Source organism: Aythya marila, assembly GCF_965140915.1.
Source record: "Aythya marila genome assembly, chromosome: 14".
Taxonomy (NCBI): domain Eukaryota; kingdom Metazoa; phylum Chordata; class Aves; order Anseriformes; family Anatidae; genus Aythya; species Aythya marila.
The window spans coordinates 628361-654143 of record NC_139055.1 but is presented as its reverse complement, the minus strand read 5'-3'; the positions used below and the strand labels follow the sequence as shown (position 1 = coordinate 654143).

Genomic DNA, 25783 nt, shown 5'->3' with positions numbered 1-25783 from the left:
TACTACACATCTTTGATCGTTATTGTCGCATCAACTCCCTTTAACAAGTCTTTCAGGGCTCCCTTCGTTGCATTTCTTTTCAAAATACGCAGCGTACATGCCTAGAACCCAGCGGGCTGCCACCCAGCGGCGAGCCGCGCCACACCCAAAATGGCGGCGGCAGCGCTCCGCCTCCCCTTTGCCGTCACACCAAGATGGCGGCGGGGCGGGCCGGAGCCGGGAGCGGCCCCGGAAGCTTGGTGGCGCTGGCGGAAGGGGACGTGCAGCGAGCGCCGGCTGGGCTCGGCCCTCCCGCCGCGGCCACCATAACAGGGCGGCGCTGAGGGGGCAGGTAAGGGGCGGCGGGGCGCGGCGGGGCCGCCCGGGGGCGCGGTGGGGCCCTCCCGGCTGCGGGCGGCCGGGCCCGGCCTGGCGCCGCTGTTCTGAGGCCTGCGGCCTGACAGGGCCTGAGGGGAGCGCGGCCTGGGGAGGTGCAAAATCAGCCCCAAATCAGCCCCTCGCCCCGGGGCAGCGCCCCTCTGAGCGCGGCTCTCTGGGCTGGAGCTGCTCTTCCCTCAGCTCGGGGCTGGGGGAGCTGGGCAGGCCCCGTCGGTGCGGAGAGGGGGGCGCGGGGCGAGCGGTGGGCGGCAAGGCGAGGTGTCGCTGCGCTGCTCCTCGCGAAGTGAGCTGAGGAGGATAAAAATCGTCCGACTGCTTCTTTACGCGTTGCTTTATTTTTGAAAATGAGGTCAGCTTGCCAGGGGAGAACAAAACGGTAAAGGTGCGCCTTTGCGGAGTAGAGCCCAGAGGAACGTGTGTGTTTAGCAAATCCTGTCTCGTAGGTGTTCTTCTTCACATGTACTTCTAGGGAAGAGCCAAACTACCGTCCAAACTCAGGGCTAGTCGTGTTAGCTGCCTTTAAATCTTACAGGATGCTTCTAGGATTTTCCCCATTCATTCTGTTCTACTTGTTAATATCTTTCTCTTCTCTTACCTTTGATTATAGTTCTTAAGTCTTTCTCTCTGCTGTACTTTAAACACCTCTCTAATCCCTTATGTGTCTGTATTCATCTAGGCTTATGTTGTATCTAGTTCTGTTCAAATGAAGTGATTAAATGACATTTGTTTGGAATCCATGTAATACTTGTTTTCATTAGAATCCAACATCAAAAGTAGTTCGACTTTGTGGATTTTAACTACATTACAGTACCATATTATTAACATCTCAAACTCTTCCCACGTGCACCAAAAAGAAATGTAGCATATGTATTGACAACAAATTTAGAGTCTTTAGTTTTGGCTGGAGAAGCCCTAGCTAATTAATAGGAGTAGATATGTTTCATGCTACTCACTAGCAGAAGGTGCCAATTAAGTTCTTTTAATATTGCCATTTAAAATGAAATGAATTACGACAACATACAGTTGTTAAAGTGCATACAAAAATGTGTGAAAGCACATGCTTTTCAATAATTAGATTGTAGGGAAGCCGTTAATATTTCTTTTTTTGTTTTTTTGTTAGTGTATAAATTATGTTGGAGAATGCAGTCATTTTTCATGTTCATGAAATGTTTTTCTGCTCAGGTGCCACTTACGTGTAACGTGAAGCAAATACTATGGTGTATTTGCATCACAGTGAATTCTGTAACAGAAACATCTCTTAAGTTTTCCAAATTCTGTCTTTTTTAAAACTTGTTTTCTCTCACCCATTGGATTTTGCTATTCAACCTGTTAGACAGGTTTACTGAGTTAATGGTGCTTTACCCTACTTAGAAAGCATTCCTCAGCTAAATAGCAGTAATAAAGACATTTCTCTTGCCACTCATCTACATAAGATGTTAACTTAGTTATTCTGATATTAACATTGAGTTAATGTTATTTCTGCTATGTGTTTGCTACTTCCTACAATAAATTTGTATGCTTTTAAATAAAACCTTTTATTCATATTTCAGTCTGTGTATGCCAGTATGTGTGCTGTGGGACAGTATAGACACAAGCACGTTAATTCAGTAAAGCGAAGGGGGACAGAAATCCTGCGCATTGCTGCTGAGGCAAAGTGTTTCAGTTTTTCTGGGACTTTAATCTTTAACTAAGCAACCTGAATATTTTAGGTAGTGTTCTAACCTCCAAGAGGAGCTGATTTGAGGACTTCTGATAGTCCTTTGTTTTTCCAAGAAAGAACAGTGGGTGCCTGGCTTTTCTAAAAGGAAAATGGTTTGTTTTCTGCTAGACAGAGGCCTTGTGCTGTTTCACTGGAAGATATCTAGTAGATATTCGGTAATCTCTCCTTGTGATTTGCCTTGAAATAGTGTGTGGATGGTATCTCTGAAGACACCATCACACAGAGGAATTGATCTCTGATTAAACCCATGATGATTTTTCTCCTGATCTATTTGCCTTAGCTCAAACGGTTGGGTCTTTGTTGTTTCTTAGAATCATAGAATGTCCCAAATTGGAAGGGACCGAAGAGGATCATCAAGCCCTACTCCTGGCTCCATGCAGGACCACCCAAAAATCAAACCATATGTCTGAGAGTGTTCAAACATTTCTTGAACACTGGTGGGCTTGGTGCTGTGATCTGAGGAGCCTATTACAGTGCTTGAGCACCCTCTCAGTGAAGAACCTTTTCCTGACATTTAACCTTAACCTCCCCGATGAAGCTTCATGCCATTCCTTCAGGTCAGCAGAGAGAAAAGAGATCAGCACCTTCCCTTCCACTCCCCATCATGAGGAGGCTCTAAATCCAGGAAGTTACGACTGAGACCTCGTAACACCAGGCAAACTACAACTTGCTCAAAGAATTTTTCAATTTTAGTTAATTCCGTTCAGCTGTACTGGAGTTTTTCTTTATTTGCAGATTTTACTTTTTTTTTTTTTTTTTTTTTTTTTTTTGGAGAAACTAAGCTTAATCTGGTCTGTCCTCTACTCTGTCCTTTTTGTCTTTCAGTTGCACTGAATTTGCATAACGTTGTGAACGTTTCCTTTCTTTAGAAATCATTGCAAATATGGGTCCCAGGCGGAAAAACGTGAAACCGTGCTCAGTGAACAGAGAAGGCTCTGAGTCTACCAAAGCTGATGAGCCAAAAGACTACATGAACCAGCTTTCTCATGAAGTGCTTTGCCACATATTTAGGTGAGCAGCTTATTGGAAGTCAATCTATTTATTATTATAGTGTTTTCTATTTTGTTTTCTGATCTCACCTGCATTGATGCTTGTGTAACCTATTAGAAAGTGTAGAGGTACTGTGTGTACTACTGGATAAAAACTAGGTGAGAAGGGGGGAGAATTGGTCTTTCAGTTCCAGAGTTTATTTGGACACTAACTTGTGAATGTCATGAATAGTAGAATGACGAAGAACTAAAAAAAAAATATTTAATTTTGTTCACAAATGCGGGATGACAAGTGTTTAAATATTGATTTTAGTCCAGAAATGTATCTCAGGTATTACAAAGCTGATATGCATATTATTTTGAAATTGTTGTGCCTGTTTTGTAGTAGATGCAGAAGGGAACTTGGATGAATGTTCTCTCTTCTACACCACAACTTCAGGATGTTTACCCATACCGATGATATTCAAAACATAGTGACTTACTGACAAGTTCTTTAAAAACAGTAGCTCCCCCAAAATATTTTCCAACTAAGTGTGCTAGTATGTACTAGAAAATGAAAATATCTTTAATTGAACTGTGGAAAAAAATGTGGCAAATAGTTTGGTTAGCAGCATTTATTAGAGAACTAAAGCATCTCTCCACTTTAATATTGTGTTTATACCTTAAATATCCTATATTCAGCATCAAAAACTGGTGGTTCCTTCTCTGTAGCCAGATCTCACGCTATTAGAGTACTGTCTGAAAATTCCATTTAAATTAATATTATTAGGCATTCAAAACGTACGAATTCATGTAATTATGCTTGGGATGTTTTTTAGTTTGGAAAAGCCGAAGGAATCCACATCTGATAAACCAGAGGGGTGTTTTTTCCTCTCCCAAAGGTACCTTCCCTTGCAGGATATCATGTGCATGGAATGCCTGTCCCGGAAGCTGAAGGAAGCAGTCACTCTTTATCTGCGAGTAGTGAAGGTTGTGGATTTATGTGCAGGCCGTTGGTGGGAATACATGCCCACTGGTGAGTAATGCACTCACTCAAGAACTGCATTAAAGTGGTATTGAGCGAAACTGGCTGTTATTTCTGCTGACATACACAGGATGAATTTTCAGAAGCAGGAAGAAGAGTTAGAAATTTAATTTTTTTTGACTTCTTGTGATGTTTGGATGTCTTCCTTGAGTATGTGGTTTGGATAATTTATCAGTCTGTATATATACATGTGTGCGTGTTGGATATTTTTGTAGCAGAAATGGGGAATCTTGTAGCAATCTGTAAATACAATCTATGTTTGTCTGATTATTGTAAGGGGGTTAATCCAAGAAGAGGCTGTTTACATGCAGGCAGGAAAAAGTACAATGGAATGAGAGAGCAACTCATCTGCCACCAGTTAACAATGTAAGAATAAATAAGTTTTGATATCACACCTCAAGCCATCTTCAGAACAAAAGACAAATTTAGCAACCTAGGTCAAGTCTGCGCATATTAGGGTTTCTCTTAAGGTTTGTTGAGGGAGAGAGCTAAAATAAATGTATTCTGAAAGTCAGAAGGTCTGTGAAGTTAGATTTATTAGGACTGGTATTATATAGATGGTTAGACCTAACCTAAGACAGATGTAAATACAGTCTTTAAATACTGTCTTAAATTTACTCATTTTAAATCCTTATCTGTTGTGTTACGTTAGAATAATCTTTCCTTAAGAAACTGTCTCATTTCATTGGGAATTGTGAGTTCCGGTGAACAGTGACACAGATAACTGATCTAGCTAGGTGTTTTTGAACCATGTAGTTGATAAATGGAATTCCCAAAAAGATAGAGACACAAAGCCTGTCTGCAGATTTGCTCTTTCTGAAATGAAAGTATAGTTAACTCTGTAGCCATGCAGCTACTTTAAAAGAAACATACAGTGGGACTGCAAAATTCAAGGCAGAAGAGTATGTAGGTCATAACTTATAGAATCTGGAAGTGGAAGACAAGTTATTGCTTCACTGAACGCGTCTTTTGACATTGTAGAATTTGTACTACCATATTAAGAGGACAGCGTATTTGGCTTTCCCGTTACAGCTAGGTGTCTGCTGTTACACAAATACCAAATCTGTTGTTGTTATCTTAGGTTTCACTGATTCCAGTTTCCTAACGCTGCTGAGGAAGATGCCAGACATTGAACAACTTTATGGTCTTCATCCCAGGTATCTTGAAAGACGCAGAGTCCGTGGCCATGAAGCGTTCAGCATTCCTGGAGTTCTAGAGGCTTTGCAGGCCTGTCCAAATCTGTTGGTGAGTGGCTAGATTCTAGATTCAGAGAGAACCTCCTTCAACAGCTGAGATGATCTGTGTTAACAGAAGAAATGTGGCAGAGCATCATTGCCAGTATGTTTTCAGGGCTTTCTGTTCAGACCTGTTTTTTATACTCAGATCTGACTGTATTATGCAGCGGTTAATTGTGACTCTATTCGCAAATGTACAACTAGCTTGGAATCAAGTACTATTTTTAATTGCACCAGTAAGAATCACAGGTGATGTTAAGTCCAGCCATGAATTTAAAGTCTTATTCTTCTGCGTTTTAAAAGATAAGTCTTGCTACAAATGTACAGTAAAATGACACACTGCATTATATCTCTTGTTACTGAGAAGTTTACTTGGCTAATAGAATATTGTTGCTTAAATTGGTATAAGAGCGTTTGCTTTGCTTCGTTTTATCCAGGGTGTTGAAACCTCTCATTTAGAGCTGGTGGAAGCTATTTGGACATATATGCCACAAGTTCATATTTTAGGGAAGTTTCGTAATCGTAATGGTGCTTTTCCAATCCCTCCAGAGAACAAGCTGAAAATTCCTATAGGAGCTAAAATTCAGACTTTGCACTTAGTAGGTAAGTGTTTAGTGCTGAAGTGGTTGGCTTCCACGCAGGTGAATTTTAAAGCTTTGAAAATTTGTGAGATTGTCATTGTTTTTGAGAGAGGAATTTTTTTTGGAATGTGTCATTTTTGAAACATTAGTTAAAATATATGTGATGGCAGATCCAAAGTATAAATTCTTTAAAAAAAAAAAAAAAATGTTGACAAACTGAGATGAACAGCTTATGTTTAAAATCTTTATAGCTTTTATTACATGCCACATAGCAAAGAAAACATTCTGCTCTTAAAGCCAGAGTATTAATCTAAAGAAAATTACCCTAGAGTTTATAATTCTCAATGCGTTGTGTAAAATGGTACCCTGTATGAACTTTTATTTTGTTTATACGTTATTAGGGGTGAATGTCCCTGAGATTCCTTGTATCCCAATGCTGAGGCACCTATATCTGAAGTGGGTGAGACTCACCAAACCACAGCCTTTTAAAGATTTCCTTTGTATCAGCTTACGCACTTTTGTAATGAGGAATTGCGCAGGTAAGAGCGGCTCATCTGTAGAGGGGATGTCTTAGCATGTAGCAAATCTAGTAATTCTGTTAAAACTGCATAGGTACCAATTAACTGCAAATGGAAATCTTACTGACTAGATTCTGAAGAGTTGTTTTATTTGCAGTGTTGGATAGAAATGTCCTCTACATTATTAAATTATGTAGTTCTGTTGACTTCTTGATCTAGAAGGATTTATGTGGACACGTTTGAATTCTTTAATGTGGTATGTTCAATTTTGTTAACTGAGCAACCTTTGGTCTATATTGGTCTGTTCTACGCAGGACCCACAAATTCTTTGAAGTACGTTCCCCTAGTGACGGGCTTGGCTTCTGCCCGAAATTTGGAGCATTTAGAACTGGTTCGTGTTCCGTTTCTAGGAGGACTTATCCAGCATGTAGTAGAAGATAGCTGGAGATCAGGTATGGAACTTCTTTTATTTCGTACTTTAATTAGATAGATAAAAATAAAAAATGCTAGCAAATACAGGAGATATGAAGCTTAACTTTTTTATCTGTAGCATAGCCTTCCTTAATAATTATTTTAAAGGTGTCAGGTTTGGAACTATGGTTCTGGTGCTAAATATTGCTCTGTATATAGTGCTCTGTATTGAATACTGTTTAATCTTTTAACTGTAATTACTTCCAGACTGATATGTTAACCTTTCAATTGCATTTGTTGGTGAGTAGAATGGGCAGGATTGGAGGAGCGTTGTTGCAAATATATCTTTAAATGGATTTGATAAAAAAAAAAAATAATAAAAAACGTTCTGTTAATTCTCTTGTCAAGACAACACTGGTGGAAATATGTAAGGCTTAAGGATGTTATCTATAACTGAAATGAAAGAATGTTTTTTTGCCAGGTGGTTTTAGGAATTTGCACACTATAGTTCTGGGAGCTTGCAAAAATGCACTTGAAGTGGATCTTGGCTACCTCATCATAACTGCTGCACGAAGGTATAGTCCTTCAGATCTTTCTTTTCCCCTTTTTTTTTTGAAAATAAGATCTAAGTAATAAGGTTCAAGAATATGAGGAAGTAGAGCAACCTTCAAAAGTTTAAGGAATGAGTGTTTGTAAATGTCACGTATTCTGTTGCTAAAATAACATGGAGTTCTTTCTGCTTCTGAGTCACTTTGTGTCTTAAGCCTTGTTCTTGAACTTGTATATGAAAAGCGTCATGCTGTTAGTCTCTCAACTCTGATATTGCTATGTAACTGCAAAACTCTGCTGTAAAGATACAAATACCCTCTTATTCCTGCTATTTTTGAAATAATATTTTCGTTCTGATACCAGAGGGCATCTTCTTGAGTGTTTTTTTATGGTAATTGTGGTTTGGCATGCCTTTTAATGTGAACAATTCTTGGTTGTGTTCAGGTTGCATGAAGTGCGGATCCAGCCTTCCTTGACCAAAGATGGTGTTTTTTCTGCTTTGAAGATGGCTGAACTGGAATTTCCACAGTTTGAAACTCTTCATCTAGGATACGTTGATGAGTTTTTACTACAGTGTATGACATTTTTTATATACGTAATTATTTGACAAATGCAAGAATTAAATGATGTCTTGTTGTTGTCTTTTCAGTCATTTTCTAGGAGTGATTAAAAAAAAAAATTAATGTACCCTTGGTGAGGCTGCTGATCTCATACAGCAAAATGTGTTTTGTTTTTTTTTTTCCACTTCCTGAAGTACTTACTGAAATTAGGAAAGCCTCAGTTTTATTGAAGTGAAGTAATAAGCTTGATCCATTTGCAAATTGGACTAAAATAGGAAATTAGGAAATCATGCTATTAAGGGCAATTTTCTGAAGTTTGTTACTGTATTTTCTGCTGTTTTTTCCATAGGTAAAATGACAAATGGGGACTTGGTGAAATATGGCTTGGCTGATGTGGTTGAAAATCCAGGAATTATTACAGATATTGGTATGAAAGCTGTAAATGAGGTTTTTTCTTGCATCAAGTATCTGGTCATTTACAACTGCCCACATCTACATAACCCAAATAATTGGATCACAGGTATTGCACGCTTTTTGAAATTTTAGCAATACTATGTGTGAGCGATTGCTCACATCTTGAGCTATTCATCCTGAAACTTAACTTTTAAAACACAAAATCCTCTTAGTGGATAAGCATAATTAGATATTACAAGGAAAGGTTGAGGTATTGAAATGTACTTGCAAAAGGTGTTTAATGTCCTTTGACCACATGCATACTTTGTATATAGAAATTTCATATACAAATGTAAACATGTTTATTTGCACTGATAGGCGAGGAAGAAATCAGTATTATTTCTTTTTAATTAGTATTTTAAATATAAAATTCATCATAAAATTGGCAGCATGTCCAGTTTTTGAAATACGTATTTTAAGTATGTGTATTTTTATTTAATGCCTCTTGAATGCACATTCTTTCAGGTTTGGTGGTGAGAAGATAGTCAAAACTTTGGCCCCTTGGATTTTATTTTCCTTTCCTGAAAGCTGGTAAAAGTACTAGAGAGACAGTGACAAATAGAATGGGGTTCTTGTCATGCGGATGCTGACACTTTATGAAATAGAGATGAAAATACAAATTTATTTTTGTGCAGTCATTGGATAACCATAAGATGATAAAATGACTTGTGACATTACTCACAGGAACTCTACAGAGGACAACCCAATGTTACAAACTAAGACATCCACAGAATTAACTTGTTTTGCTCTTTACAATTTGAAGGTTGGTAGAATATGAAAAACCCATGGAGTGATATTAAAACAGATTTTTTTTTTTCCTCACACTACTGCTTATTCTATTTTTTTCGTAAGTACAATTGACGAAGAATGGTTTGGAACCATAATGATGCTGGTAGTAGTCAAAGCTGGAGATACCAAAGCTGCCTATTCTCAGATCTGGAATGAGTATAAAGATGAAAAACTGAAATAGCAGTTCTTAAAAAAAAAAAAAAAAAAAAAAAAAAAAAAAAAAAAAAAAATGCATCTCTTTTCTGCAGATCATTCAAGATGGACCCGACTGGTTGACCTCACACTAGTGCGATGCCATGCGATAAAGCTAGATTCTTTTAGTCAGTTCATTGAGTTATTGCCAAGCTTAGAATTCATTTCTTTGGACCAGATGTTCCGTGAACCTCCTAAGGTGTGTATTTCGATGACTGCTTTTTATTTCGGCCTGGTCAGTTGAAATACGGTGAACTCTAGCTGTTATGTATGCTTTTAAGTAGTAATACATTAAATAGCTTGGTCAATAAATTACTTAGGTTGCAGTTGCTATTATCATGTTTTGTTAGGGAGAATGATGCTTCTTTTGAAGATAGAGTAGTGATATTTATGATGTTTGTGACCAGAAAACATGACTCGTGTTGATTCCGTGTTCTGTTTAGATCTCTGCTGCTTTTTCAATTTTTTGATTTTATTTATTTTTTTCAAGCATAAGGATTTGTGTAAAATGGTGAGGGCTTTTTTATGATATTGTAGTGGGTGAAATGGGGGGTATTGTTCCCTTACTGGAGTGCTTTCAAAGCTTGAGAATTTCATTTTTAATGTTCTTTCTCTCATACTGTAACACAAATCTTTGTAACAGCTGTTGTAACATAATGAAAACTGCTTTCTTTGATCATAAAATTTATCTTGAGGCTACTGCATTCCAGGAAGACTATATGATCTGCTATTTCTATTGATGTAATATAATCTCATATCATATAATTCAATAAAGTAAGATTTTATGCCTTATGGAGTTCCCTTTCATTCAGAGTTTAACAGAGAAGTGAAAGTTTTCTGGGTTGCCAAACTTAAGACACTTCTGCAATGTGTAGCATAAGCAAATATTAGGAAGTTTCCCAGTTCTTCATATGCATGTTGGTTGCCTATCTTGGGTACTACTGACAGAATGCCTTTTCTGTTGGTATTAGAATATGTTATGGGGATAACCTATTGCTGTTTTCAAATCTTTATAGTTGCTCTTTGCTTTCAGGGTTGTGCTCGTGTGGGCCTAAGTGCAGGTACAGGAATTGGTGTCTCATCTGCCCTGGTCAGCAATCAGAACTCCAACAATGACAATGACAACAACAATAACCACCAAAACAACAACAATCCCAACATCCACCACAACAATCACCAGCACCCAAATGACCAAAATGAGGAGAATGAGCTGCGGCAAGATGGGCAAGCTGAAGAGCAGCAGATTGCAGCTGACGGTAATCTGAGATCTTTGTTAACCTTTGGGGGAAGTAAAGGTATTTGCATTGCCATTTACCTAGAGTCCCATGTAAATGAGAGAAGATACTGGTATGTGTTGAAAACTCATTACCCTTACAGTTCCTGGTATGTAGCTTCTTTAATCTTTCTAACCTTTTTTGAGGGCTGTCTGCATATTTCTGACACTTCTTTGATAAAAGCTATCTTTCTATTGTATCAAATAGCTGGTTTAGGAACATGACAATTAAATGACTTGCGGCAGTACAGATGTTAACAATGTGAAATTTCAGTGTGATGCTCATCCATGGATGTGTGAAGTGTTTTCTAAGCTCTGCTGGTCAGGTCTGGGACAATGTCACAGTGTCAGTGTGTTTTTAAGATTTCCCAGCAAGGGCAGAAATCATTGGAGGGAATGAATATGTAAATCCTGTTTGTACTGCTAACTGCAGTGGAACAAGGCTCTTTGAAGAGTGGAAAATCTGGAAGAAGTAAATCCCCAAAATTAGGCTGGTGCGTTAGTTAAGGAAAAAATGTAAAATAAGTCTTTGCAGGGCTTCAGTGTGCAACCTTGAGGCTCCTTGAAGGAATCAAAGCAGCTGTTATTTAGTTCTCAGTGGCTCTTTGAATCTCCATGGGTGCCGGTTGTATTCTACTTATGCTTATGGGCTCTGTTCCTTTTATTTCCTTGTGTTGACATTATGTCAATCTTTTCAGCATTAAATGAGATGGAGGAGGTGGCACCAGAAGAAGGGGTGGCTGCAGGGCAGGGCCACAACGATGTCCCTGCTCACAGTCAGGCTATTGTTCCTATGGATGTCGATGAAGAGCAAGCAGGTAATATTTTGGTTTTGGAAAGAAACTACCTTTTGGTATCCCCTTCCTGAGGGGTTAAATTCTTCAGTATAAGCCTGTTTTTGAATGGTTTTCTTCAGCTGGGATGTCTGATACATTGGAAATAAAGATGCTAGCACAGCTTACTGCTGTGAATAAATTTATTCTATTTTAAAGTCTGTTTTGCATTCCCCAGTTTTCTTCTGCCTATGTAGTAAAAGATCTGGATATTAAAGTTTTATTTATGTGCTGAATATAATCAAAGGCTCTGAAGGCCTGAGTAAGCTTGTGCTGTTCCGATACTGACCTCACTGGTGTACTGACCTCACTTCTTTCACTGCAGTGCATGGAGTCTCTTTTTTGCATTTTTTAAGTCAGAACAACTTGCTTCAGTATTCATTTAATTTTTGTTAGTGACATCTGTAAGGCAGCCTTGAAATCTTTTATAGCCACCATTTGCTGGACAACATAATTGTATACTAAATATGCCAACACCATGAAGTAGCATACGGGTATGCTGGATCTGTTTGCTTTCTCAAGATAGCTCCTGAAAAAGGTTATTTAACTTCATATTCTTGTTCATTTACTGTATTAGTCACAGGTAGATGTGTCATTGTGATTGAGTAACTATTTTAGTTAGTAGGCAAGAGCGGTAACTAACAGTACACATTTATCTTCTAGGTTTCTAGTAATTCATGCTTTTCCTTTGCACCTCTACTGGTGGGATTAGAAGGGTAACTTCAGATGTTCTGGCCTTCATTTCTGTCCTTGTGGTGGAAGTTTCAGGAACTGATTGTAATACATAGTGCAGTTACTCTTAATGATTGTGGAAGAACCTTCAAACTATTCCGAAGCAGAGAATCTTGACTGTGAAAACCCGTATTTTGTCGTGCATTGTGAATCTTCCAAACTTTCCTTACCAAACTAGAATGTCTGGTGCTGAAATGCAGTGCTTTGCTCTTCCCATATCTGGGTTTTAATAAAGGAGACACAGAAAGGGTGGATAAGTTGAACGAAATTCATCTTGTTACTTTTTCAAGTGATTCTAAAAGTTCTTTGGCCCTTTAATCTATGATTCACTTATTTTTATGTGAACTGTTGCCCTTCTTTTTTCAGGACCAAGTGGTATTCAACCTGTTGTAAAACCAGCGCCTATTACTGTCCATGATTCAGACAGTGAGGATGAGGAAGAAAACATGGGAAATTCAAGAGCCTGCATCACTAACAACATTGCACAGAATTACTCTGATGGAGAGGAGAAAAACAGAGATCCAGTGGAAATTAGAGAACCTTCAGGTGTGGAACAGTTGGGTGAGGGCTGGGCACTGCTGAGCAAAATTTACTCTTTAAGATTCAGTCCTTTGGGCCTGTTTGGTTCTACTCCATTGTGTTCTATTCCATTTTATTCCTTATGGTTCAGTTCAATTTACAGTTTTGTAAAAGGCATGTTTATTTGCCACCTTCTCTTTCTGTTGTTAATATCCAATCCAGAATGAAGATGCAGGGACACCTCTCTCTGAGTTCTGATCACACAGTTGCTGTACAGAGACAGATAAAAAATAATGGTGCTGCGCTACTCTGCAGGCAGAAGAAACCTTCTACTCTTCTGTATTTGCAAGTGCACATAATTTATCATGTATCTGAAGACAAATTTGTAGCTATGTTGTCTTTATGATTCATCTGCCAAAGCATTGCTGCTGATAGAAAAAGTGACAGTTGTAGCCATCTTCTAGTTCTTACAGGCGCTGTGGGAGGGGACACTTTAAAGGCTACTTTACTTTGATGGGAACTTTGCAAGTTAGAAAGAATTCTCAGGGTGATGTTTAGTACTCTCTGAACCTCTGTACCTCTGAAAAGCGCTCATGTTTACTGTTTGTGTATATATATATTTATTAGTGGTATAAATATTATTATGACTCCTTTGGAGTCAGAGGCTTAGAGCTTTGTAGTAGGATGATAACTATAGAGTTACTGAGTTGTCGTCTCTTGTAGAGTTTACAGCTATTAGCTGCACATCTGTGGTGCTGTCAGAGTTCTCTGTCTGATGCCATGTGACGTACTGCTTTCCAGCAAAACAGATGATGTACTGTTCTAAGTGGTTTCATATGCATGTAAAACAGGAGGAAGTCAAAGTCAAATTATAAGTAATTGACAGATGAAGTGCATATGGTCTTAAGCCTTGGTCAGTATTTAGCTAAGCAATTAGCATAAAAGTCCTGCATTGTGAATGACCGAGACATGTACTGGTCTAGTACTGATTTCATTTCTGCAAAGCCTGAGGCAAATCAAGGCAGCAAAGTATCTTCTTATAACCAGCATACTCTCTGCCCATCATCCCCACTGTCATTTTAGTACATTTCAATGAGGCTGTAGGGCGCTGTGCTTACAGCATAGATGTCAGTTCTGTTTTGGGGCTTGAAATAACCCGCAATAGTGACAAGCTGCATTTGGAGACAATTGAAATGAACTTTTATAGAGCCAATAATGATTTTGGTGGCTTGGTTTAATGTAATTAGCTGAGAGGATTAAGATAGTAGACATCTGAGTTCCAACTGTGATTTGTATGTTGTTCGCTATGGATTTTTGTTCATCTGCAAACTGAGACTAGTACCTAGCAACATCGTGTTTTGTACCCAGAAGGGGAGCTAAGGATTGCTGTTGAAAACAAAGTTTAGTCACATCTATGTTGCTATCTAATTCTTCAGATTTATTCTTCATACTTAAGAAAGCATAAACCTAGTATTATCTCTATGTTTTGTTAATATTTTTGGGCTTTGGCCTTTTTAACCAATTGATTTGTCAAAATGTTAGCATTTCTGGCAAATATTTACTGGGAAACATACCAGCATACTACTATAAAAATAGCTGCAAGGCTTTATAGAGATTCAGCAACTGCTGGAACTGCTATTAATTCCCATATCATCAGAAGGAGTTGCGAATAGCAGAATAGTCCTGTCAAGATTCGTTATTATCCTCTAGGCTACCTTCTGTTTTAAGTAGTCTAACAGAGTAGCAGTCTCTATATATTTGAAATGTGTATTGGGTTGTCTCATTGTTCTTTCATGCTTTACTTACAGTGAGCGGTAAAGGCAAGACACCACTGCGGAAGAGATGCAGTGTCAGCCAAGTGGGCCAGGCAAAGCAGTTCCATGCTGAGGAAAGCAGCTGTGAGAAAGGTTGTCAAGTAACAAGTGAGCAGATTAAAGCTGACATGAAAGCAGCAAGTGACATGCCTGAAAAGAACAAAAGCAAGGATTCTTACCCGGGTTGCAGTAATGCAACAGGATCAACAGGAACATCCAACTCCTGCAGTGGTGTTTCTCCTAGCCCTGACTGTGCACAGACAGCTGGTAGCCACACTGCTGGCACCAGCCCAGCAGCTGCAGATGAATCCAGGCAATGTGTCTGCTCACCTAGTAAAAGTGAAGGTTCCAGTGAGAGAGAGACTGAGGAGAGCTCTGTTTGTTCCAGGTGTTCCTGCTACAAGCCACAGGACACACAGTGGAGGACTAGTGGGTGTTGTGATGGGGAATACCCATCCACGAGTGGAGCCTGTGGGAACGGACCAAATAGGTCAGATTTTGCACTTAGGACTCTGCCAAACTGTGGTTCTCCAGGAGAGGCAAGTGATGAGAGGACTAGTGGGAGTGCCTGCGGGCCTGCCAGTGGGGAGGAGAGCATGGGCTCACAGCAAAGGAGCTGTGAGCTGAAGTATAAAGAAGAGTATCCTCGCCGACCACTAACAAGAGCTAGAAGCAAGCTGTCACATGTCCCTCTGGTGTCAGAGTCAGGTATGGCCTATATGCATATGTTCATTTCCGAGTAAACTACTGTGCTGGCATGAAACAGTATTGAACAAGAGCAACAGCCACAGGTAATACTGAAGTTAAACATGAAGTTTACTGATTAATAATATAAAACTGTGTTGTTGTCAGAGTATTGATCTGGAATGTCTGACTTCACTGCCATAGCTAGGTAAAATAACAAATCTCTGTAAAGAATGCTAGTGACTTTTTTTTTCTCCATGCAAGTATTTCTGTATGTTATCCATACATACTAAACATTGTTTGATTTACTCATTTGAAAACCAAATGCAACTTCTTTTGACAGCATCTCTCTTCCTGTGAAGGCTGTCATTCATTGAAACATAAGACTGCCTCCCCCATTAAAATTCTCCCTTTAAAAGGAAGAAGACAGCAGGTATGCTCAGATCTTAGAAAGAAGGCAAAAGTTAATAACTAATACTTTATCAAGCAATAAAGAAAGCCGTGATTATGATTGAGCTATAATACTGCACAAGCTTGTGCACATCCATATTGGACTTTACTTCCAGGTTTATTAAGGCATGATGATCAAATGTGTTGAAAATTGTCTTTTTATTAAGTAAGTTCACTTTTCACATCATCTAAAACGTATGGAAAAAAAAAACAACCAATAAGATAAAATCCTGATGGGCTGAAATGAAGCCAGAAATGTTGGGAGAGTAGAATTAATGTAAGGGATGAACTTGCTGTTTCTTCCGAATATGCTTGCTTGCCAAAGTAATCATCTTAGTTCGGCATAGCACAGTTTTGTAATTACCTCATATATCCAGGATTCTTTCCTGAGAATATCTGGCAAGTAAAATGAAATTTAAAAATTAAACGTGTAATTACAGAACTGTATGCATTGGAGGTAGAAAGGATCGATAGTAGATTGATATGTCTGTTAACGTGGAATGATTCAACCACAGCATGTCCCAATATCTTTCCAATTCCCCAAGCATTAGGAAAACCTAAATCACCTAGGAAGTTGTTACAAAGCTGAATGCGTTTCAGCTTGAAGAAATGATCTTGTTTTTAAATTTAAAATGTCTGTTTTCTACCTTGTTCCATTATAACCAGATATTAGTCTACAGTAATCAAAAGAAAATATTTCCTCCCTATCCTTGTCCATTACCAAAAATAACATTAAGTCAGTCAGATCTAATTATTACTTCATTGAAGAGTTGGAAATGTTTTTCCTTGAATAGCCTAAAAATGTGCCTTAAATATCATTGCTTTCTATTATTCTGGCATAAATTAAACTGATTTTCAGCTTCTGTAACAAACCTAAGTTTGATAGTATAAATTGGTTTCTTTGTAATTATTTAAACAGTGGAACAATAATAATAAGTGAATAATAAAGACAGTGATTTATTTTTTTTAATTACCACTTACTAGCTGGCTAAAGGATGATGTGTAATTTTAATTTTTACCTTAGTGAAAATGCAAGCTACAATTTTTCTTGTAGTATTTTTTTTTCATTTAGACTTGTTTTAGTTTTTACTTGTAGTGAAGCAAGCTTTTCACATGTTAAAAGCATTTTGTATTGAACCTTCTGTAAGGCCTTGGCCTGTACCTTGAACAATTCAACACAAAATTGGAAAATCCTACCAATGTTACACGTAGAAAGTATTTCTCTAACTGTAGATACTCTAGGAATTGTTAAAAACAAACAAAACAAAAAACAATAGCAACAAAACCAACCAAAACCAAACAAAATAACCCCAAATCAAAACATGGGAATCATCATTCATGGATATCAAGCTACTTAACATTGCATCTTTCAGTCTGTGGATTCCTTAAAGAATTGGCCTGAATTTTGCAGCTCGTTGGTGGAATTTGATGTTAAATAGGAAAAAAGAATTTTGAATGTTAATAGTAATATAGATTGGAGTAAATATTTTGTCTCTAAAATTTTGCACTTTTATCTTGATTATGAATTGTTGTAAATATGCCATCTGTTTAAACAAAAACAAAAGTTAAAGGAAGCTTCATTTTAGTAAAATTTACATTCTTGATCTGTCAATCACAGAAAATTAGTTCTAGGGCATATTTTTTGTCTTGATGTAGGAAGTAAGGGTTGTCATCTATTACAGTTCTTTCAATTTTATGTTTTAAAATCAAACAGGAAGTTGATATCATAGATATAGGTAATGGAGCAAGAAGCAGCTTGGGAACCTCTTAAGTATTTTATACATGGGCATTGTTTGCAATATCAGGAAAAAGTTGGTGACAGTTATATGGAACAGATTTTCAAGTAGTTTGGGGATATTTCTACTATTTAAAACTTTGAAGTTATTTTGGTTCTTGCATTCATTAAGAACATTGTTTGCTGCAGAGAACGAAGAGTAACCTAACAACTCATTATTTGTTCTTTTCTTGGCTCCTCATCTCTGATTTTGGACCAGTAAGTTCAGCAGTCCTGTGTTTTCGTCTATGAACAGTGCTTCCCTCTCTCAGGTTATTATTCTTCACAAATGATTCAGAGCAACAAACCTGAACGTGTTTTTTTGGTGCAAGGAAAAGATATATAGTTGTTTGCAGGACAGACAGGTATTTTGATCTAGTTATGTAAGAAATAGGTGTACTAAATGACACTTTCAGCTAGGAATTGCCTCTATGGTTGTTCTCCTGAAATGCAAACAGAGAAAAACTTCTTCTGGTGTTCTGTTTTCAGAGGTGGCCAAGCCAAAGCCACGGCAAACCACAAAGCGGAAAAGGACAGCTGACAAGTCCACAAGCACAAGTGACCCAGTTATTGAGGATGATCATGTTCAAGTAAGGTCTCTTCCTCACCTGGTACAGGTTTATCAGCTGGCTGTGCTCATGAACAATGATATGGGAACACAAGCTTGTCTTCTTTGTAGGGCCAGATGATGTTGCTGTTCTCTTTTGTCCTATCTGTACAGAGGAAAATTCTGTTAGGCACAATGATTCTCTGACAGGCTTGTAAAGAGCAAAGTACAAGCTAAAGCTAAAGCTGAAGTTTGTCAGATGCTCGTAGTTATAGTGCTGCATGAAGTCATGCCTTCCCGTACTGTTCTTGATGTGCAGGGGGAAATTTTATTCTTTAGCATTTATTTTTGAAATGACAGCATAGGCTACTGCTGTTAAAGGAAATATGGGATATGTAATTACCTCTGGATATATCAGCTCAGCTGTTATGTTGCAGGCTGGAAGTTTTCTTAGTGTGTGAATAACAGATAGGTGTTACTTAGATTTTTCTAATAGAAATTGTGCTTTCTGATATGACTTCTATTTAATCTTGTGAAGTTTTCTTTTGCATTTTGTGATGCTCTGATCAGCAGGAAGACTCCTTATTGCCAGTAGGAGACTAGTCATCTCAAATGCCTGTTGTGTACAGAAGCTGTGTTATGTTTATTAGTATCCAGTCAGTATCTTTCTGTACTTGGCAGTATCCTTTACAATTCAATTTTATTTTCTTTATTTTTTCCCTGAAATAGTTTTTTTTTAATTATTTCTTATTTTCACCAGGTCCTGACTTTGAAATCCAAAAACCTTGTTGGAATCACCTTGACCAACTGTGGAATAACAGATTTGGTACTGAAAGACTGCCCCAAAATGATGTTTATACATGGTATGTAGCTAATGCTATGCTTGTCTCAACCATCTGGGTTTATTAGAAGCTCCTGAAGGAATTAAAGTTACTCCATTGTTTGTTTTATATTTATCATCTGCTTTGCTACAAGTCAAACTGATGCTGAGAATTACTGCTTCTCAGTTTGATTGTCCCTTTCCTTCTAAGCTGTCTGATATTTAATGAAGATTAGTATCAAAAAATCAACAGTTGAAATTATATGACATCTATGAAGATAGAGATGTTTATTGAAGAGAGATAAAACAACAATTGGGAACTGATGAAATGAGTTCTAGAACACTTTGTTTTTTCTCTTATTTCTTCCTGCTTCCCTGGACTATTTAGCTGACATACTACCTTCCTTACTGACAAGATAAGAGTCTATTTTCAATTATGGTATTTAAGATACATTAGATTCACATTCTGGGTTGTATGACTAGTCCTGTATTGAAGCATTGGGTCATTTATTGTTTCCTTCAACACCTACACTAAACAACGTGTTCTCTTCTGAAATGAGGTATCTACTTATCAGAGAATGAAGGAATCTTTTTTTAATTTATTTTGGAATATTTCTCTAAACGTGCATTATTCTTTAACAAAATTTTGATGACACGAGCATGATTACTGGAAAGAAAATAGCTTTCCTTTACATTGCATGGCTTTGTGGTACTCTATATTTGATTTGGTTTTAAAGTCAGTGATTTTCATTTGTGGGGATACACAGTTTCAAGTTTTTTGTGTTTTTTGTGTTTTTTTTTTTTTTAAAGAAACAAAGGGAGAAAATGATTATTGTTAGATTAAATTTGTCATGGCCTTTTAAAAGGACTCTTCTAATAGGTTCACAAATGAAAAATTTGATCATGATGGGGATGAAATAAATAGCTGCTATATTTCTTTAAATGTACTTAAATTGCCAGCTATCCAAACCACTTCATTAATTTTTATTTACATTACTTGTTTGTCTTCTTTCAAATCAGTCTGCTCAGAAAAGCCTGTGAACTTCTAAGGTCTTTTCAGTAGTATATTTATTTTGTTTTCTTTTGATTCTTTTAATTTTGTTTGCTTATTTATAGCTACAAGGTGCCGTGTGTTGAAACATTTAAAAGTAGAAAATGCACCAGTTGTCAATCGGTTTGACTATGCTCAATGCAAGAAGTTAAACATGGATCAGGTTCTGGATCAGATTCTCAGGATGCCTCCGGAAAGAAACCGGATAATTTATCTTCGTCCAATGCAGCAGGTATACAGCCAGCTTTGTTTAATCATGAACAGTGATGAAGTTCTACCTGTATTCTCCCACCTCTCCTGGCTTCATATGTTCTTCAATTAATGCAAGAAATGGTAGATGGTACAATAACTTGTTTATTAAGGCTATCCCATCAAAGCTTTTATTGTAGATTCCAGAACTTGAGTGATACTGTATTTTAAGACTATCTCCAATTGTCATTGCATTAGAAGATAATATAAAAAAACATAATGCATAGGTATCTGTAATCTTTTACTGATACAACAGCAGTTAATCTTTTTACTGCCACTGAAAGCTGCATCTTCTTTGGGTGCTAAACAGTGTTGCAAAACGGTTGTGGTGCTGGGAGCTACCCTTTCTTCCCACAGATTACTTGTAGGAGAAGTAAACACTGACATTTACTTGTTGAGGTCATTTGACAAGTAAATAAGAGAACTTAATTTAGGTTCCAAAAATATTTTTTTTTGACTTTAACACTCTCCCTGGGACATTCTGTGTTATACTGCAGTGCTGCTTCTCTCATGCAAAGTAATGGAAGTTTTTGGGTTGATTTGCCTGACCAAGGGAAGGCTGATTTTGTATAAAAAAAACAGCTTTTACATGTCTTTGTTTGCCGTCTTTCACAGGTTGATACATTGACTCTTGAGCAAAAGATATTTAGTGGCCCTTATCCATACCACATTTGCATAATTCATGAATTCAGTAACCCACCTAATGTCCGCAATAAGGTGCGCATTCGGAGCTGGATGGACACAATAGCAAATATTAACCAGTAAGTACTTGCCCCTCAGTAGCTTTACAGAAAAGATACTCAATCCTGATTCAAAGATACATTTAGCTGCAGATTACAGTATTCTGTTATCCGAGTAAGAAAAAAAGTTTGGCTAGTGAAGTTTGTGTTTTAGATGGTGTGATAATATAATTTCAGTATATACAGATGTATCTAATGGAAAATGTAGATTAGATAAATGTGGTCATACAAAAACTATTGGAGAATTCTTCAGCTCTATTCCATACAGCAGTAAAGCAATTGAATGTTGAAGGAATCAGGATGGTTGAGGAATATCTTCAAATCAGAAGACAAGTTTCTTTTATTAAAAAAGAGAAAAGACCGGTTTGCTCCGAGAAGTAATCGTAGTTTCTGGGGAAGATGATGTGCAGTCAATTTCAGTTCCTTGCTAAGGAGCAAGAATTCCCAGCAACAGGGACTTGTACACAGTGGCTGTTATCCAGGTACTTTAAGTCAGTGTTTCCATTATTCAGATTTTCCACTGAAATGATTAAAAGGACAAATGCACTTTTGAAGTTTTATTTTAACTGCTTTCCTCATTTATACAATACATATTCTCTGTGGTTACTCTCAAAGGTGAAGAGTCTTACAGGAGAGTTTCTATGGATTCAGGCTTATTAAAGTAATGGTTATGTGATAGGGTCTCCCATTTGGTTCTTCCTCCTCCCCAGTTCACATTTCCTAGCACTACTGGCTGTAATCTTCTCATCCTTCTCTCTAGAGAGCTTATTAAATATGAGTTCTTCCCTGAAGCAACACGAACTGATGAAGACTTGAAAAAATACACCAAGTATCCTTGGGGACGAGATATTTACACTTTAGAAGGTGTGTGTTTATAAAGACCTGAAAGCTGATGCTCTATGTCTTGCTAAGATAAGTAACTCTGAGTGCATCATATTATAAGAGACAGGAATAATAACTCTTATGAGGGAAGTGGAGAACATTTGACAGAGTGGAGGAATTGAAGGGAGGAAGTCCATTTTGACTTGATGAAGGGTGCTGAAGCTGCGGGTGTGCCACTGTCCTCCTATTCTCATCCTGTCTCTCTTCTAGGCATTGTGGATGGCGCCCCTTACTCCATGATTACTGACTTCCCATGGTTGAGATCACTGAGGACAGCAGAGCCAAACAGCTATGCCAGATATGACTTTGAGGATGATGAGAGAAGTGAGTAGTCTTTTTTGATGTGTTCAAAGAACTTTAATTTGTTGCTTGGTCTAAAGCTGACAATGCACGTTACTTCATTTTCTATTATTTCACTACTTTACTAGAATAATCTTGGAACGTCCTTTGTTAGAGATATTTTTAACTGATGTGGTTTTATATATACTTACCTAGATTCAGTTCTAAGGGATGAAGCTCAAGAGGATGAGGATGAGAAATGTATAGCTCTTCTGGCTATACATTTCTCTGATTTTTTTGAAACTGATTCATAGATTCAATGACTATAATGTATATTTGATTAAAAGGAGTAGTTAGTTTAAACACAACGTTAAAGACAAAAAATAAAAGGCTGCTGCTTCATCCTTAATTGCTCTTGTTTGTAAAACATTTAAGTGATCACTGAAACAGGTAACCTAAAACCATGTCAGGTAAGTCTCAGGAGTGAGGTTCTGGGATTCCTTTTGTCCACACACATAGGGACTTAGAGTATATTAAATAAGTATTGGAGCTATTGTAAAATTTAAATATGGGGAGGGAAAGGCAGAACAAATCTGTGAATTCCTTTGTAGGAAATGAATAGTTTTTATTCTTCTGTGCCTTTCACAGCTACTATTTATGCACCCCGGAGGAAAGGACAGTTGTCTGCAGACATCTGTATGGAAACAATAGGTGAAGAGATCTCTGAACTGCGTCAGATGAAAAAAGGAGTATTCCAGCGTGTGGTGGCTATCTTCATCCATTACTGCGATGTCAACGGTGAACCAGTAGAGGATGATTACATCTGAGTGGATCCCCCACCTAACTTTCATCTCCTCCTAAGTTCTGATTGGCACTGCCAGACGAGAAAGCAGGTGGATTCTTTCTGAATGCAGAGCATTTTCTTGAAACACATACACATACTTTGCAGTTGATCTCACTCAGTTTGGGAAAGAGTATGTAGTAAATGTATAATGAAAAGTAAAAATTGTATACTAAGGTTTGTACATAGAGTAAACAAAAGAAAAACTTCCTAATACTGAGACTTTATTTCATATGTTTATACAATTTAATTTAAATTCCATTTTAGTGAAGGCAAATAATTAGAAACAGGGAAGAATATTTGAATTCTTCAGCCCATGCAATTCATAGAAGTATTTTTTTCTTACAAACAAAATCCCATTTGCTATGTTCAAGAGAGTCATCAGAGTCTCTTTTAATCTGTGCCTTTTTCTTGAGCATTTAAGAGTCCAGTCTGAGTAAACCTATTGAGCACAATCTTTGTGTCTTGTGTGCATTTTTCAAAGGGAAAGAATTATTCAACAGTTGTTGTAAAGAAGGCCAGAAGCTAGAAAGAATAGCGATCTGTGGTAGTTTCTAGGCTTCGTAAAAACATTTTTGGGGAAGAAAAAACATTTGGCACCTTAAAAATATGTTCTAAAGTTGTTTATACCACTAGATTTCAATGTAATTGTTTGACTTTTGTAATATGAAAAATGCATTACTAATTTGTTGCTTCCACTCTCTATCATAAATATGCACGTACTAACTGGCTGAAAGCTGATTTTGTCTTTAAGATGGGAAAAGGTATGTGTAATTACTGACATGGCTACAACTATGAAAAGCACACGAGTCATCTGACACAGTCAGCTTTCAGGCTGATTCACATTCAGCTCATGAATGCAGATTTTCTATACAGTCAGTAAATATTGCCGTGCTTTGTCCTTGAATACTTGTTTTTATCGAGGTTAGAAAATGCCTCTCATTCCCACAGTATTCATAGATGTTTTGTGTGGATGTCCAGAATTTGCTGCAAGTCCTCTATGCAGGTGTTGCTCACTGTATATTCCACTGAAGTCCTTTTGATAGGTATTTGACGTGTTTATGCAGATGTCATTTGACATGTTTAATGCAGATGTCAGCAATAACAAGCTGAAATTATTATATATAAGAATCCCAGTTCTTCCCTAGACTGACAGATGCTACTTCTTTGTTGTTTTTTGATTACATGGTCATAATGTAGCAAAATTCTGTGCTTAATTTCAAATTAAAATTGATTATCTTACTGTCCATTAGTGACTAACCTGTGTGTGGAGGCATCCACACTGCAGTTCCATAAATGTCATCTGTACAGTATAGAAACACACAGCTAGTATTAAAACAGAGGCTTGTGTGCTTAGTAATGTGCCTTGTGGGAGCAGGAGACATATTAAAGGCTAATGTGCTGCTAAACAGTATCTGCATGCACAACACAGCTTTGCACAAATGCACCTTTAGATGTACTGTATATGGTCAGCTGTGGCTGATCTAGCATAAATGATCTATCATTTATGCTTTTAAAAGTTGCAGAGTTACCAGCCTACTAAAATACAACTGTGGTAAAAGCTGTAGAGCAGATTAGTTCATACCATTATACACTTTTATGCGTCATTGTTAATGGTTTCACTTCTTTTGAACATTGGCATGAATGTGACTAACAAGGTTTTCTCTGACATTTAGCTCTGTAGAACTGAAGATGCAAAACCATTAAATGTAGCAAAGCCAGTTTTCTGTGTCTGTCCCTGGGCAAGGAATTGTCTAGGTAACTAAAAATATATTAGTTAAGAGGAAGAAAATGGTGCATAATGGAAATAGCAAGAGGCTTGGTGCAGTAGTGTTTTCTCACTTGTGCTCTCTGCTCTTTAACAGGGGGTGGAGCGATAGGTATCAGGTAACTGAGTGCTGTTCAGATATTTGCTTTAATGCAGGATAAAAGTTAATGGTTTAGTTGTAACAATTATATCTAACCACAGATAATTTAGTGATGATATTCAGTGAAAATGTGTGTGACTCTCTAGAAATGTTACAAGTAATCTGATTCAGTCATGTTTACCATTTTAATACAGTATGTACAGGAAAATGTTACTGGATTCTAAAGTATTGCACCAGATCTCCATTTGCTATCTCTAACATTAGCCTTTTGAAGAAGTATTTATACAAATAATGTACTGATTTATATTCAATATTTCTTTCTGTAAGCAGCTGAAAATTGCAGTAGACTTAACCTCTTAAACATTACAGTCATTTTACACAGAGTAGCAATGCAATAACTAAATTCATTGTGTCCATATCATGAGAACTGAAAGTAACAGAGATAGTTGAGATTGTATCTAGGATGTGGCCAAGGAGCATGCTCTCTTCATTAGGTTCAGCATCTGAAATTGAGGAAAGGACTGAAGCAGATGAAAATTATTTTTCTGCTTGACCTCCATTAGCAAAACAAAGGGGGAAATAAGAGATTGCCACCTTGAATAAGAGATTGCCACCTTGAGATTGCCACCACGAATTGCAAATATTATGAGTACATGAATGAGTATAGATTCCATCAGCGGGATCTGCTGTGCAAACAGTAATTTGCTTGCTAGTCACTGGTTTCTGCTGCTGGCACACATGCATACTTGGTACTGCATCAAATCCCAGTTGAAAGGCTGTCCCAGATGTGAGGACTGAAGATGTCTTGACTTGTTTACCACAGGGAAGAACAGAAAGTTGCAGCTGTCATTTGGGTTTCTGTTTTTTTCATAGTGGATTCTTGAGTCACTGCATTAGGGTATGTGTGGTAAGAGTAAAGGTTGCTCTGACATCAGCCCAAATTTGCTGATGGGGGGTGCAGTAGTCATGAGTAGTTTTTTTGCAAGTTGTCTTTGATTCTCTCAACCAAAGAGGGTTGACTGAAGCTG

General features: G+C 37.6%; 1 protein-coding gene across 9 annotated transcripts; it reads left to right on the top strand.

Moving 5' to 3' along the window:
• Window positions 1-222: 222 nt before the first annotated feature.
• On the top strand, window positions 223-25228 carry FBXO38 (F-box protein 38). Of its 9 annotated transcripts, none has more exons than XM_082771522.1 (22): window positions 223-331; window positions 2968-3109; window positions 3985-4102; window positions 5269-5356; window positions 5784-5949; window positions 6329-6466; window positions 6760-6897; window positions 7338-7431; window positions 7850-7980; window positions 8315-8485; window positions 9456-9598; window positions 10433-10655; window positions 11371-11490; window positions 12604-12783; window positions 14565-15278; window positions 17968-18068; window positions 18786-18888; window positions 19962-20128; window positions 20761-20906; window positions 21646-21749; window positions 21978-22091; window positions 22695-25228. In XM_082771522.1, the coding sequence occupies exons 2-22, from the start codon at window positions 3085-3087 to the stop codon at window positions 22871-22873; spliced, it is 3363 nt and encodes a 1120-aa protein (XP_082627648.1). In that variant the 5' UTR covers window positions 223-331; window positions 2968-3084; the 3' UTR covers window positions 22874-25228. The 9 variants fall into 9 exon arrangements, 7 of the variants coding, with proteins under 7 accessions (XP_082627648.1, XP_082627643.1, XP_082627646.1 ...); XM_082771517.1 differs by having other exon boundaries at window positions 3969-4102; window positions 5193-5356; window positions 22695-25227; XM_082771520.1 differs by lacking the exon at window positions 223-331 and adding an exon at window positions 443-470 and having other exon boundaries at window positions 3969-4102; window positions 5193-5356; window positions 22695-25227.
• Window positions 25229-25783: the final 555 nt, after the last annotated feature.

What these genes read in the sequence shown, in the direction of transcription:
- FBXO38 (XM_082771517.1), top strand. Translation starts at nt 2,982, where the DNA reads ATGGGTCCCAGGCGGAAAAACGTGAAACCGTGCTCAGTGAACAGAGAA. An exon ending in GTGGGAATACATGCCCACTG is followed by an intron (nt 4,103 to 5,192) that starts GTGAGTAATGCA and finishes TTGTTATCTTAG; the next exon opens with GTTTCACTGATTCCAGTTTC. An exon ending in CAAAATGATGTTTATACATG is followed by an intron (nt 18,889 to 19,961) that starts GTATGTAGCTAA and finishes GCTTATTTATAG; the next exon opens with CTACAAGGTGCCGTGTGTTG.